At 37.4% G+C, this 16,155-nt stretch overlaps 1 protein-coding gene across 1 annotated transcript in view; it reads left to right on the top strand.

The window, feature by feature from the left end:
* The window catches only part of WNT2B (Wnt family member 2B), a 53,004-nt gene extending 38,629 nt beyond the window's left edge, over positions 1 to 14,375 (top strand). The window contains exons 3-5 of the mRNA XM_026675110.2: positions 7,419 to 7,696; positions 8,804 to 9,068; positions 9,755 to 14,375. Of these exons, the coding sequence (XP_026530895.1) occupies positions 7,419 to 7,696; positions 8,804 to 9,068; positions 9,755 to 9,984 (773 nt within the window). The 3' untranslated portion in view covers positions 9,985 to 14,375. The remainder of the gene's footprint in view (positions 1 to 7,418; positions 7,697 to 8,803; positions 9,069 to 9,754) is intronic.
* Positions 14,376 to 16,155: the final 1,780 nt, after the last annotated feature.

The raw sequence follows: 16,155 nt of genomic DNA, 5'->3' as shown, positions 1-16,155 counted from the left end.
TGGGGTATGCAATCTAGGCTCTTGTCGTGTCATATTTGCAGGTTTTAACAGACTGATATGAAATACGGGGTGAACTCTTTTGAACCGAGAGGGAAGTCGAAGACCAACTGTCACAGGATTGATTACTCATATAACTTGAAATGGTCCAATGTATTTTGGACCTAGTTTTTTACTAGTTAAACGGAGGTGTAAGTATTTAGTCGATAGACATACCCAATCTCTAATATTATATTGTGTTTGTGTTGATCTTTTTTTATCTGCTTGGGCTTTATACATTTCCTGTGCTTTTTTCAAAGCGAGACGAACTGAGTTCCATTGCTTACGTATTTTATCTGCCCAGGTATTTGTGTTTTCTATATTGAGTTCTTGTTCATTATAGGGCCATTCGGGTATTGGTACAAATTCCATACCACTTACTATTTGGAAAGGGGAATGACCAGTACTGCTATGTACCGTATTGTTATATGCTATTTCAGCATACGGTATTAGATCTGCCCAATCACTTTGTTGATAGTTAATGTAACAACAAAGATATTGTTCGATGGCAGTGTTTTCTTTTTCAGCTGCTCCATTGGTAGCTGGATGATACGCTGTACTTAGTCCTTGTGTTGAGCCAATCAAATGAATAAACTCCCGCCAGAATTTTGAGATGAATTGTACTCCCCTATCGGATATTATTTTTCGAGGTACTCCATGTAAGCGATATATATGTTTTATAAATAACTCGGCTAACTTCTTAGCGGATGGTATTCCTTTACATGGGACAAAATGTGCTTGTTTGGAGAACAGATCAATAACCGTCCATATCACTGTGTAGCCATGGCTATCTGGTAGATCAACTATAAAGTCCATTCCAATGTCTTGCCAGGGTTTCATCGGTTCAGACAGTTTGTAATAATCCTGCTGGCTTTCCAATTTTATTTTTATTTATTATACATACAGGACTGTTGTTTTGCTAAATGTAACATTTTTAGGAACCCATAATGTCCTGCCTGTTTAATGTCATGACATTTTTTTAATCTTAATGTGTTTGGTACATATATTTTAGTTCCCCGCCAAGTGATCCCATCTTTCATTTCTATTTGATTTTTATTATCTATTAACCATTCATCTTCCGCTAATATTGTAGGTAAGTCGGTTGTAAGTATTGTGGATCGTAAAGATTCTATTCTATTAGTAGTTGGTATCAATGGTTGGATCATATTCTCTCGTACACTATTATACTGAGGAAGCCTTGACAAAGCATCTGCCATAAAGTTTCTTCCTGATGGGACGTATTTTAGCATGAAGTTAAAACTTTTAAAAAAAATTGCCCAGCGAACTTGCTTTGGTGACAATCTTCGTGGATTTTGGAGTGCTTCTAAATTTTTATGATCGGTCCACACCTCAAACGGTTGTGAACTTTCTTCTAGTAAATGTCTCCAGTTCAGTAGTGCCCAGTGGACCACAAAGGCTTCCTTCTCCCAAATTGCCCAATTTCGTTCAGCTGGACTAAATTTCCTAGATGTATACGCACATGGTTGTAAATTGCCCTCTTTATTTCTTTGCAATAAAACAGCTCCTACCGCTACATCGCTGGCATCCGCTTGAATGATAAATGGTAGAGTTGTATCTGGGTGTTTCAATACTGGCTCTTTCGCGAACAGATTTTTTAGGTTATCAAACGCTGTTTGACATTGGTCAGTCCACTTTAACATAGCACTTGGTTTTGGATTTTCAATACCAATGGATTTAGTTCATAATAAATCTGTTAGTGGTATAGCGACATCAGCAAAACATGGAATAAATTGTCTGTAAAAGTTTGCAAATCCCAAGAAACTGTAGTTGTTTCCCAGTTTTTGGAGCTTGCCATTTTAATACCGCTTCCACTTTTTTGGGGTCCATTTCCACTCCTCGTTCTGAAATACAATACCCCAAATAATCTAATTGTTTAGTATGGAATTCACATTTCGATAATTTTACATAAAGTTGGGCATTCAATAATTTCTTAAGCACCTGTCTGACTAATTTAATATGTTCTTGCTTAGAATTAGAATTAAAATATCATCCAAATAAACTATAACACCTTTATACAAATGTTCATGTGGCACTTCATTTATTAATTGCATGAATACTGCTGGAGCTCCTTGCAATCCGAATGGCATAACATTATAGTAGTAACTACCAAGAGGGCAATTAAACATTCATCCCCTTCTCGAATTCTTACTCTATAATAGGCTTCTCTTAGGTCTAGTTTCATGAATATACGTCCTTTGGCTAGTGTGGCTAGTAAGTCCTTCATTAATGGTAATGGATATAATGGTTCTACAGATGGCATTCAATCCTCGATAGTCTACACATAACGCAACCCTCCATCTTTTTTTTTCCTGGAATAACATGCGCTGCCATGTGGGATCTTCCTGGAGTGATAAATCCTCTTTGTAAATTTTTATCGATGTATTTTCTCATTTCCTCCAATTCCTTTTGGGTCATTGAGTACATTACGTGGTTTGGGTAACGCCACTCCTGGGATCAATTCGATGCCACAATCCATAGGTTGATGGAGTGGTAAACAATCAGTCCCATCTTCCTTGAATACATCTGCTAAGTCTTCATACTCAATTGGATAGGTTTTTTGGCAAGTGTTCCCTCTCTTACTTGATTTGTATTATTTGAAAGGCAAGGCAGGCCATCATCATGGCATGGTGGATTAGGACCGATAGCTAGACGTAATTTACGATAACCCCTTCCCAATGTATATTGTGCTCCCATTTATCAAGCCAAGCTAGTCCCAGAATTAATGCTTCGCTCATGTGAGGAACCACCACAAAAGAAATCCACTCCCAGTGCTCCCCATCACCATTTTAATATATTCAGTTCTATGAGTTGCTGGAGCTCCACCCAGTATAGATCCATCCACCTGTTCAAATTTAATAGGAACACCTAATTTAATAACTCTTACATTTAATTTATCAACTACTGCTTGAGTTATTAAACATCTTGTGCATCCTGAATCTATCAATGCCCCCACCTTAATTCCCTGATCAGTCCGTTTATTCCATACACCCACAGGTAAAATAAAAGGATGAATGGGTTTACTTACCATTGGGTCATCTGGCATCTCATTATCCATACCAGCTTCTCCCAATGTAGTGGATTGCATAACAGATCTTTCATCTTCCACTGGAATATTTGATGAATTCATCATTAATCCCCGCCTTCTTTTGGTCATGCCAATCTCGTCTACTTGGTTTAGTCCTATTCAATTCTGAAGCAGATCGCATATCCTTCACTGCCATAGGTTGAATTGGACAATCCATAGCTCGATGCCCTGGTCTATCACAGCGAAAACATTTAAATATTCTATTATTTTGTGTTGATATTATTCTGGGTTGTGGTTTTGTACTTGTGTTTATAAACTTTTGTGGTTGTATTAATCCTTCCAGCCTTGGCTTCAAATGACACAAACCATCATCTAATTCAATTGCTACACGATACCAATCAGTCAATGTAGTATACGAACCTCTATATAAACAAGCCTGATGTAATTTAGGGTCCATTCCTTCTTTAAATATATGAATTAATAAACTCTCCAGTAATGATGGGAGTTTACTAGCCACTCGTCAAAAATCATTTACATATTCCCGTGCTGTTTTCCCTTTTTGTTTTATCATTAACAAATCCTCTTCTGCTTTCTTGTCTGCAGATGTATTTTCAAAACAATTTCTTAATGCATCCAAAAATCATCCTATATCCCCCAACTCCTCCGCTCTATGGTGATATAGATCAGATGCCCATTCGTATGCTTCTCCCACTAACACTCCAGTAATGGCCACTACCATTTACCAATTTGAGAGATAACAATGGGAGTAGAAATCAAAATGGTTTAATACTTGGCTTAAGAAAATAGCCACTTTATTTGCATTCCCATCAAACGTGGTTGTTAGAGGAGGGGGTCCCCACCTCCCTGGTACTTGACCTCCCCAACGTGCTCCATAATCCAGGTCCTGTGGTTCTACTGACCGAGGTCTCATGGAATATCCATCTTCCCCTATGTTTCTATCCTCCATTCTCCTAGAACATAAGTCCAATCTGTCCAATCCACTTCCGACTTCAGACTCCTGAAACTCTAATGGACTGGATGCATATAAAGGGTCCTTTTCAGACTGTAATACCTGTTTCCGAATCGAGGTCCCCCTCTCCTTTGTTCCTTTTAAAGTTACCTCTCCGAATTGTATCCTTAATATTTCTAATGTGTCACTTCCTGGGAATGCCCATTGACTTTCTTCGGACCCAGACCAACGTTTCACTTTCCAATCCATTGGATGTTCCCTTTGCCTATATTCTTTCGCCTTTCCCTCTCTTAAACCAGGGTCTGGGTCACTTAATCGCACCTTGTTTTAGGTTTTACTACAGGTGGTACTGTCAATGGCACGTCCTCTCTCTCCATTTCCCCCGTTCATTTTCCAATGCCCTCTCCATCATTATCTTCAGCCACTTCTACGCCTTCCTCCATCGTCCACTCGGGATCTATGCCTTCTGCCATTATCCACAGTGAAGTAGGTTTGTTTGTTTGAGAATAAAGGTCATTGCTGACTTTCTGTAAGCCTTCGTTTGTACACGTAGGAATTCTAGCAATAAACTATATTACTCACAGGATTTGTTGTGAATAGGTACATTTATTTTTGCTCGTTTTCCTTCAAACATGGCAACAACGGATATACCGGATAAATTCAGCACTGAGATCATTCGTCTCTCAGCGCAATTTATCATGCAGCCCCACCCTATGCAGCTAACTAACATCTGCCCTCCCCATTAGTCCTACACGCCTCCACCCCGCAACTTTAAATGCAACTAATTACCAAACAGAATGTGGTTTCAATTCCCAGGTTATGCCGCAACTTCCCCAATGATTGTGTTTCGTTCCGGGTAATGAGAGGAGTTGGAGTAATAAACCTTCTCCCACCCATCTTGTTTGCATGTTCGTTGCTGATACGAGATAAGTTGAACTGGGATGGGATCTTCAAAAGTAAGAGAGCGTTTTTCCGATCAAGTTGATATATTGTAAATGGCAGGATTGGATTTTCATTCCCCAATCAAGATAATGTGTCGGGATTCACTTCAGGAGATAAACCGGTCAACTCTTTGAAGCCCAACACTAGGAGTTTGGGGAGTGGTGTCAAGTCCCACCCAGTTGACCACACCTACCCAGTCATGCCCCCCCTCCCGAGGTCAACCACAGCCCTGATGCAGCCCCCAATGAAATTGAGTTTGACACCCCTGCTTTAGGAGGTGTTCCTACAATCCCTTCAAGCTTAGGCTATAGATCAGCTGCACCATTTCTGGACATAAATAATTTGCTATGATTAGTCATACATTAGCATTTTAAAGATTGCAAAAGGTCTGCTTTTTGGACTTATCTGGAACCTACAATAATATAGAATACAAAAACTGGGTTCCAGAACAGAGTTGTTATGGTATCGATATTTCATCTGTGCTAAAACAGCTTCCACTGGCTGTCAATCTGCTTATTGAGTTACGTAAAAAGTGTTGCTGTTAGTACATAAATCTCTAAACAGTTCTGGGACCTTACAATTTTTCCAAGTATGTAAGTCCCTTAGGCAATTAGGATCCTAGCAGCAGTACCAAATGAGCTTTTCCATGGTAATGTCTAATGCAACCTCCCCTTTCAGTGCCAACACATTCCATATCCCTTTCAAAAGCTTGCTTTTTATTGTAGTCCTTCTCCAGCCATAATTCCCACTGAAATTTTTATTTTAAGGGGTTTTCTTCAACTTGTTTTTAATTTAGTTTTACTTTGTTTAGCCTGAAATCTCTTTTGGAATTATTGTAAACTGCTTTTGGATGTTGTATAATACAAAATAGCATAGAAATGTTTTAACAAGTGATCCGCCTTTGAAAGAATATATGTTAATATACGTTTTTCTGGTGTTTCTGCTACTAATCATAGAATTTTGCTTTAGTTAGAGTCAGGGAATATTCTGTAAGGCAGCTTTTCTCAAATTTGGCAGCTTGAATTTATGTGGACTTCAACTCCCAGAATTCCCCAGGCATAACATCCAAATTAGCTACCTGGATTCGGGATGCTTAGGTTGGAGAAATGGGGAGATAGCCAAATCTTCTGCAAAGAGACCTCCCTGGTTTCCCTTAAGGCAAATAAAATGCACTGTTTGCTTTGCATAAAAGTGATTGTATATAGGCTGTTCTTGCAGAATACAGTGGTATGTTTTTGATTTGCTCTTGCTTTTACAACCATTGTAAAACCAGGTGCAAATTTAGAGAAGATCTATAAAATATTAGTTAGTAGTCTGTGGTATATGGGGACTTGCCAAACAATTTAATGTTTCTGGGAAGAAGAACTCTGTCTTTCCAACCAAACATCTCCCCCCTCCCCAGTCCCAGATGTGAATGAGTTGGGATAATAGTTGCTCACTATATTCAAAGAATAGTCTAAAATCAAGCAGCTTCTACAGTGATGATAGATAAGCAAGGGAAAACCTTGAAAACTGTAACACAGAACCCATGATAGTTTTTTTTCCCATATAATGTCCTTCAGCTGTGTTCAGATTACAGTTCTGGAATTTATAAAGTCCACCCATCCTACCAAAGGCACTGATATAGAGACAGTACAAACTGAAATATCTAAATTATCCATTCCAATGAATAAAAAACAAAATGAAAATAATATTTTAAATTGCTTGGCCAGAACATTTTTTTCCTAATTAGGACTCACACCCTTGAATGTTATACTTTTGTAAGATAGTACATAGCTAAGAAGTCCATTTTTCTGGCATTGTCACCAGATGAATTTTTACAATAACTTGAGTTTAATTCTTCTTTGGTTTATCCACTTGTAATCCCTCTTTTGATCCAGAAAATATTTTAGAATATTTGCTTGGCATGCCTTAGTTTAGCTTCTCCTAGAATATGAACTGATTGTTCATTGACAATACAAGCATTATCTCAATTATGCTTTAGTGGATGAGATAAATATCTGTAGTGTTACTGTTATGTCATATTTTCAGGTTCTTTAAAAATGTTTTCTGCAGTTAGTAGATTATCTTTCTCTGTTCTTGCTACCCAAGAACCTTTTACTTGGAACTGTTAGGAACTGAACGTGGATGTGAAAGGCTTTATTTTTCAAATATGTATTCTATTGTTGAGATAGATATATCTTCCAAAGGATTGATTGAATCATCTGTTATTCTCTTAACACATCTCTTAACATCTCTTATTTTGGCATGTAAAGATAAAGCATGCATGCACCCATAGTTCCATTGATTCCTAACCATTAAGTTATTAGGCGGATTAAAAATACAATAAGATACCCAAACAATATACAAACTTATGTGCTCTTTTCAAAACCATCTAGCTGTTTCCTGACTCACTGGTGTTTATTTCTTTTATCTATATGGCAGGTAGTAGAGAAGCAGCCTTTGTCTACGCAATCTCCTCAGCTGGAGTTGTATATGCCATCACCCGGGCCTGCAGCCAAGGCGAGCTGAAAGCCTGCAACTGTGACCCCCATAAGCGGGGCCGCTCAAAGGATGACAGAGGGGACTTTGACTGGGGGGGCTGCAGTGACAACATCAATTACGGCATAAAGTTTGCAAAGGACTTTGTGGATGCCAAAGAGAAAACAGTGAAAGATGCCCGTGCTTTAATGAATCTGCATAACAATCGTTGTGGCAGAACGGTTAGTAATGCCAACCTTAGATTGGAGGGAAGCAATTTTTGTAGGATAGGGCTACAATATAAATGAATGAATGAATGAATGAATGAATGAATGAATGAATGAATGAATGAATATAGAAAGAGGGGGGCACCTAAAAGCTACAAAAGGTTTGACTGATGGCATGTCAGCAGCATTGGCAGATGGATTGAGCTGAACTTTTTTAATTTGATGGGTTTAAAATGAATAATTGGAACACTGAAATTTGTGGGAAAGGTGAAAACGAAACAAAAGAAAGCCCCCAAAATAGTTTTACTGCTAAAACCAACTAGCACAATGTGGAGATAATACGGTAATATATTTTGAGAGATGAACCAATTGTCCAATGCAATCTTAGGGTTATATAACCATTCGTATTATTATCTTATGCTTTGTAGCATTTTATAATCAACCTGAAAACTTTTTAGACAACAAGAAATAACAGCATCACCAACTTCACAAAAGCCTAGGAATTTGTTAGGAACTGGGACTTTGAACCCTCTTCAGGTTCTTAGCCACATTCAAGGAATGTGCAGTTCACTTTGATTAAATGTTCAGATCTTTGATTAAAGGTCTGGTACCATCAATGTCTAAATAGAATATAAATAAAACAGGGAAAGAGAAAGAGGCAGCTCAAGGCAATAATTCAGCTTTCTAATCTCCCCCGTCTCTCACACACGCACACACCAATAGGAAGTTTGTAGCACCAATAGCTGCTACTTCAGTAAAACCAACATAAGGTATTTATTTTATACTGACATTCTTATATTTTTTAAAAAATCTCTTTTTATTCAAATACTGATAGCTACACCTTCCAGCAGAAGCATTTTTGTGAGGTCACCAAAGGCCACTTCTATTTTTTTCAATTAGAATGATTCTAAGCTCTAATTGACCAGATAAAGATATATCACAAAAGAGCAGGTTTAAGTATTGTTCATAGGTCTGGAAGGTCATTATTGTAACTAGCAAAATCTAAGTAGAAATATCCAATTTAAGAAATAAAGCAGTATCTCTCAGAAACAGAAGCAGCCTTTCTGAGTATTATCAAAGCAATTTTTGTCCTTAGATCTGCTACTAAACCTTCTATTTCAGGCTGTGAAGCGTTTCCTGAAACTAGAATGCAAATGTCATGGTGTCAGTGGTTCCTGCACCTTAAGGACTTGCTGGCTGGCAATGTCAGACTTCCGCAAAACGGGAGATTATCTTCGGAAAAAATACAATGGTGCCATCCAAGTGACTATGAACCAAGATGGCTCTGGATTTACTGTGGCCAATAAGAACTTCCGGAAGCCCACAAAAACTGACCTTGTATATTTTGAGAACTCTCCTGATTATTGTGTGATGGATAAATCTGCAGGTAAAACAATATTTTGTAATTTTGCTTACATTGGTCTTCCCCAGTTTTAGCACTTACCTTTCAGAAGGGCAGATTTCAACTCCTCAAATTTTCAACATTGATCATGATGGTAGGGGAATTCTTGAAATTAAGATTCATACATCTGGAGATTATCCCATTTAGGAAAGGATAACTTGGACACTAACCTAGTAGGAAGGATTTCTTGTCTTCAGAATTCCTACCTGCATGAAAATCCCCATGGAAATTAGCATCTGAAGTGTGTATATCCAAAAATTCCAATTCTACTTCCAGTTAATGTTGAATTATGAGGAAAATTATACTTTCAAAATGTGGTTGAAAGAGTAGAATTGATATCACTCTGTTGCTCCTGCTACATGATCATGTTACCAATATCACTCACCAATATTTCTTATTTCACACCTTGCTTGAGGCAGAAAATTATACATTCACTTATGTATGTATAATTGTTAGAAATTATAGTTAGAAATAGTTAGAAATTATTCAGGTCAGATTTTCAGCAAACCTAATTGTATTACTACTAATTTAAGTGAATTTCTAGAATTTGCTCTTATAAATTCTATAAAAAATGAATTCCATAATTCATTTCAAAAAGTGACTTCAATTCTATATTTCCAAAGATCCAATGTCATGCAATCTTGAATAAAACTATTCTTCTTCTCTTACAGGTTCACTAGGAACTGCTGGTCGTGTGTGCAACAAGGTATCACGTGGCACTGATGGATGTGAAGTCATGTGTTGTGGCAGAGGTTATGATACTACTCAAGTAACTCGAGTCACTAAATGCGAGTGCAAATTCCATTGGTGTTGCGCTGTTCGCTGCAAAGAATGTGAAGACACCATAGACATTCATACGTGTAAAGCACCAAAGCGTGCAGAATGGATTGATCAAACTTGAGACAGTGCTGGACAGATCCAGAAAAGGAAAGGAAAGCTGGTGCTGTGCCACCTATGGGCCTGAGAATTCTGGGAGTTATCGTTCAACTGCATTGCATTTATTTAATTCATTCTGAAAAACAAAGAGAAGATAATATTTCCCAAGGGGCATTAGTGGGATACTTTGCTCATCAAGCAGATTTTCATATCCCTACTTAAAAAAACAAAAACAAATTAGCAAATGACAGTGAACTATGCAGCTTTCTCTACTTGGTATTACTGTTCCAAAATGGGAAAGTGAAGTTGATGATAAACATAGGACACTAAGAATCAGGCTGTGATTTAGTGCCTCATTCTAAAAAAAAGTTTATACAGTAAACTATAAATACCATATGCACCCAAAAGTAGGAGAAAACAACCACAGTTATTTTATCCAACCCGGAATAAACACATTATTTTCATCTTTCAAACAGAGGTCACTATTATGGACACCAGCTGAAAAAGAGCAACTTTGTATAAAAGGACTTTCATTATATTCCCTCTCCAACTGAAATTAAACTATGGAAATATAAAATTGTTTTTTAAAAAAATCAATTCTACAGAGAGGACAGAATAAAAAGGGTGAAAGAAAGTTGAGAGTATGTGTATGTGTCTGGACAAGTTGTAGGTTCTAAAAGAAGCTAACATAACATTTGTTTAAAATAAATCTACTTATTATATGCATTGCTTTAAATACTTCAGATAAACAGCATACAAAAGTATTATGAGAAAAATATTCTCTTGGATTTGGTGAATTTCTGCACTTATGTTCATTCATGGCTAATTGGGTAAGTGATAGATAAGTCTAGTTCTTCATTATTGTTTCAACTCTGTAAACTGTATTTTTTTAACCACTGAATCAAAGCAACATTCTTGAGAAATAGGACATCATTATAATTTCAAGATAATGACAAATATCTGCAATCTTGGTTTTTATAATCTCTTTTCTTTTTGTCTCCATGTCTCATTGTGGCCATTCTGATATTCTACCTTTTCCTACAGCCTGACAAGCTGCGTTTGGGCCTTCACTAAGCTTATCATGTACAACCATAATCATATCCTCAGCTTTCTTTTGCTTCTAGGACCTTTGGAATGGAATTTAAAAAATCAGCTCAGAAGATTAAACCTCTGATCCCGGTGATCATCCCAGGTTGAATCCTACAAAAAAAAATCAGTCTTCAACATTATTACTTTGGATATCTCACAAAAGCACATAAAAACCCAAATATAATCTGATTATCTTTGGACCAGCTGATCCAGAATTCAGCAGCATGCAGTCCCACAGTTCATCCAAGTAACACCACCGCTGCATGAGATGCACTGACTTCTAGTTGCTTTCTGGTTATCTCTTTTAAAGTCCTACATGACACAGGACAAGGTTATTTGTGGGACCACGTCTCCTTGAGGGTATTTGCCTGTTCTATTAAGTTAGATAGGTGGGCACAATCCAGATCACCTCCCTTAAATATTGCCACTTGATGGGACCTTGGAACTGCACCTTCTCAGAAGCTGCCCCAGCCCCTTGGAATACCCTCCCACTTGAGATCTGAGGGATCTCTTCCCTTTTAGCTTTCTGGAGGACTTTCAAAGACCTGGCTCTTCCTCCAGTCATTGTAGTAGGATAGGGTTGATCTGTTGAGACATTTAGTCTGCCACTGATGGGGGAGGGTATCTTTCTTTTTAACTACATCTTATGGATTGTTGTAAGTTACCTAGAGTCATTGTATGAGCTGGGCAAGCACATAAGTCCTGTAAATAAATAAATAAATGCTACTCTATGACTGGATTTGACTCCATTGGGTCTAGCTACTGACTTATGTCCTATAAATGTTGATCATTCAGATGATACAAGAGTTTCTATCCAGTCTTCTGCCCATCCAACATGTAAGATAAGGGTATGCACTGGTAAAAATTATCAGTTTGGAAATTATTAAAGCCTTTAGCTATAAAATATTTATGAAAGAAACTGTACTATGTTGACTTCAAATCTGTAACAGAACTCAGAATTTAAAAATCCATTTGTTTCATCACATTACTAATAATTGTTTTAAAGCACTACCCACCTCAATTTTACTAGGTCAATACAAAATATTTGTAAAAGTGCTTCCCCTCTGTTGCCAATCCCATGTGTATGCAAATGTCCTGGAGATGTGCTAAACCTCCTTACTTCAAAATTTACAGAGACATCGAAGTTAGTTAAAAGTTTGTTATATATTTGCCCAGGCAGGACACAATAGAGCCACAGTCAGACTAAATGAATCTGTGTACCTCTGTTAAGAAGCAAGTTCCAATGGGAATTATTCCTAAGTAAAATTTATACAATATTTATATCTTACTTCAGGTAACATAATATTAGATAGTGCTAATAACATTTGATGATGCAAAATACTCAACAATTTTTAAAATGTTCCAGTTTTAATTTACAGCATTTCCAACCAGGTCTACGAAAGGCAATTGAAACCCTCGAGAGGAACTGCCTATTATGATGAGCCATGGACTAGATAGGCCTGTCATGTAGCAGAGGCTAAGACTGTTTTCTAATTCCCTACTTTCAAATGGCTGCTTTTTCTCAGAAGCAGCAGGATTGGAGATAATAGCTTTATGGAAGCAAAACAATCCAGAATTTAGAGAAAAGTTTGTCTCCTGCCTGGGAACAGTATCTAAAATCAACAGTGGATTGACCTTAATGAAAATTATCGGCACTGTTAACTACTCTGGTATTCTGTTTGGTAAAGAAAACCCTATGTTTATAGTCTCACGTTTTAATCTGAAAAGAAGCTTTCCCATCTTCTGGCAGATATTTTATATATGTATTTTTAGGAGGCATAAAGGTAAAACTTTGTACTTTTCAGGGAGCTGCAGCAGCGGTTGCTGTTCTTGCTGTTCAAATTGAAAACAACAAGATCATTTGGGTAAATTCTTGCCATGATTAAACCACAGGCTTCCTATATGCCACTCACCTTTAAAATCTCTTTTTTTAACAATTAGGAGAGATCATCATTAGATCATCTCTTATGAAATGGTCTACTGAAAGGTTGCCAAAGCCATTGTGTGCCTGAAAAGGGATGTTCAAAAGAATGGAATAGATCTAAGAAATGTTAAGATGAAATGACACACAGGTTTCCAGTATATATTAGAGAAAATAGCAGAAGACCTAAGAACATCATTCTTTGCTTCCATAGCAACAAGCAGCTCAACTTTGAAAATGTCCTATCATTGCAAGGTCATAACTCATATTCTTTTATAGCATTGTATTGGTATAGTTTGATATTCACTTATGAAAGCTTTGATTATGAGACTGCATTGCAGGCAACATGAACAAGATGGAATTTGGGGTATTAAAAAAAGGAGAAAGTATCAGTCTTGCATTTTTATATTCAAAGGCTTTCTCACATTTATATTCACTCAGAGTAATACCACCTTTAAAATTCCTTGGCCCATTTTTATCATGTTTTCATTGGAATCTGTAACACATTTTCTGCATTCCATAGTTGATATTTCAAAACTCTTCTTCACCTGTCCTGGTTATCTTTGCTTGGCCTACATAATAATATTTTATTTTTATCCTATTTTCCCCACAACAAACAACTCTGTGAGAAGAGTTGCGCTAAGAGAGAGTAACTGGCCCAAAGTCAGCCAGCCAACTTTCACAACTAAAGTGGGACTGGAATTCATGGTCTCCTGGTATAGAGGTACTTCTTTTAAACATTCTGAAATATTTCATATACATTATCTCAGGCATCCTTATAATTAACAATGTAAGATAGAACAATGTTATTATTTAAACAGCAGCTTAAGAAGAAGTTGAAGCTAAGTGACTGCAATTGGATAAACCATTGCAGAAAGTTCTGTATCATTAAAAGAACAGAAAAAGGATATAAATTTAAATTTAAAGAACAATTTAAAGAACATATACTGTTTGGTTAATCTGGTGTTTTATAAAATTTGGTATTCAAATTATTTAACAACTGGTTCATGATGGCCAACCTGACCCTGGGCTAAGTGGTTGTTAAATCCCCCCCCCCCCCGCTATCAAAGTGGATCCTGGGGGCTGCACTGCACTGCATGGAAAGAGGAGGAGCAGGGAGGAGAAAGAGTGAAAGCATCCTTCTCTTTCCCTCATGCTGGCCTCTCTGTTGCCCATTCCTCCACTGCAGTGCAGCACAGCACCCAGGATCCACTTTGATAGTGGGGTGGGTGAGTGGGTAATTTAACAACCAGTTCACTTGAACTGGTGCGAACCAGCTGAATTCGGTTTTAAGAAACTTTGGGAAAAACTCATAGTTTTCACAGCTTTAAAAGTATTCATTAAATCTATTTGATGTGTATGCCTAATTAATTTAAGTATTTGAAATTAAATTTGTTCTTATGTATTAAAATTATATTCTTTATCCCTTGTATGAGCTATTACTTGTTCTTTTTTATTTAAAAAAAAATCAAGAGAAGCTGATAACTTGATAATAAAACAAAAGCAAAATTGCTGCACAAAAATCTTTCTGGCATCCAACACTCTATTTCAGATACTGCTTTAAAATGAGAAATTACTCTGCTGCATTCTCATAATCCTTCATATTGTCTTCCAATATATAAATGCATATTTGTTTCTTTGGTGTAATTGCTTTGATGCTGAGCAATTCATCCATATTATTTGTTTGTTTGTTTGTTTGTTTATTATTTACTTACTTACTTAAACTTACTTATTTGTTATACTTGTACACCACCCATCTTGCCTGCCTAGAGATGATTCTGGGTGGCTTGGAAACATTAAAAGCCACTGAAACATTAAATCAGTAATCCATACACACACATAAAAAACACTTGTTCTTATCAACTATGTAAGTAAGAAACCTGGGAGAAATATAAGCTTATTGAGAGTATTACTATTTCTAGAATACTTTTGACCTAAGATAATTTTTCGATCATCTTTTACATTCTATTTTGAAATTGCAATTCTAGGACTTCTGGAAATGGCTACAGGATGACTCTGAAACTAGTCAAATGTTCCAGTTGGCCTATAGGTTGGACTGGATGCTGGCAAGTTCAATAGTAGAATTTGAGCCTGCATGTAAAATAAGGCTGGTCTTTTGGAATACCAGTTTCTCACAAAATAAGGCCGGGCCTTATTTTTTTTTTGACCCCCGAAAAAATGGCTAGGCCGTTTGCTTGTCAGACAGCTACCAGTTCTGCTTAAGGCTGAGACTGAGGTGCTTCTTGTGAAGGTTCAGTCTATAGAGCCTTGGACAGGTAGTAGAACTCTGCATAACACTTGCTGTACCAATGACTGAAATTCCTGCAATCATCCAGAAAACATTATACAAATACTCAGATTTGACTCTCCTATCTTCTGGTTCAAATGTATGTCAAATCTGGATAAAATGCAGCCAGGTGCCCAAATCCTTCCAAATGAGGCTGCTAGCCCACAAGATTCTAAATGGCATTATTGGAATTTTTGTAGGTGAAAGGGGACAGGTTGAATTTGGTCCAGAGACTTTCAAACCTGCCCTAATAGACATGTTCATCAGCATGGAGATCTAATCTATTGGAAAGAACTCCCTTAATTTGTCTTCATTTTATTGCCTACCTGCCATCAATTTAGAATTTAAGCCTCCCTCCACAAGAGAGCAAGGCTTTCTTCTCCCCTAGAGGGAAATGTTCACTCAGTGTGCTGTAAAAGTTAAAACTGTTGAGGGGGAATGGGGATAGCTGAGAAAACACCTTCTCTTTGCAACTATTGGGAAGATCCTTCTGTCCAGAATGCTGGGCCTTGTACCACTTCAAGCTGACCTGATAAATAACAAGGCACGACCTGGAGACGGGGGGGGGGGGAGTGTGCGTTAGTTTTGATTTACCTTAAATATTAGTCCAGGAATATTTCTTGACCTTGTATAACTATGTACATCCCACAAGCAGTAGAGAAAAATGACCCATCACATTTTTGAAGCTTATTACTAAGGATAACTCTGGGAACAAAGCAAAGATGTTACCCAGATATTCATGGGAACTGGCTTTTAACTTCTTTCTTTATTTGTTTGTTTGCTGCCTAGAGGGGAAGATGGCATTGCCCCTACCATCCAAAGATCTAAGTAAGAGGAGTATCCTCCCTTCCACAGCTTGAAGCACGTTGGGCCTGCTAGGCCTGCTTCCCACATGTTCT

The sequence above is a fragment of the Notechis scutatus genome, chromosome 3, assembly GCF_049901735.1.
Source record: "Notechis scutatus isolate UNSWTSFEM ecotype Mainland chromosome 3, rNotScu1.2, whole genome shotgun sequence".
Taxonomy (NCBI): domain Eukaryota; kingdom Metazoa; phylum Chordata; class Lepidosauria; order Squamata; family Elapidae; genus Notechis; species Notechis scutatus.
The sequence above is the reverse complement of the archived record's forward strand: the minus strand, read 5'-3'. Positions and strand labels throughout refer to the sequence as shown.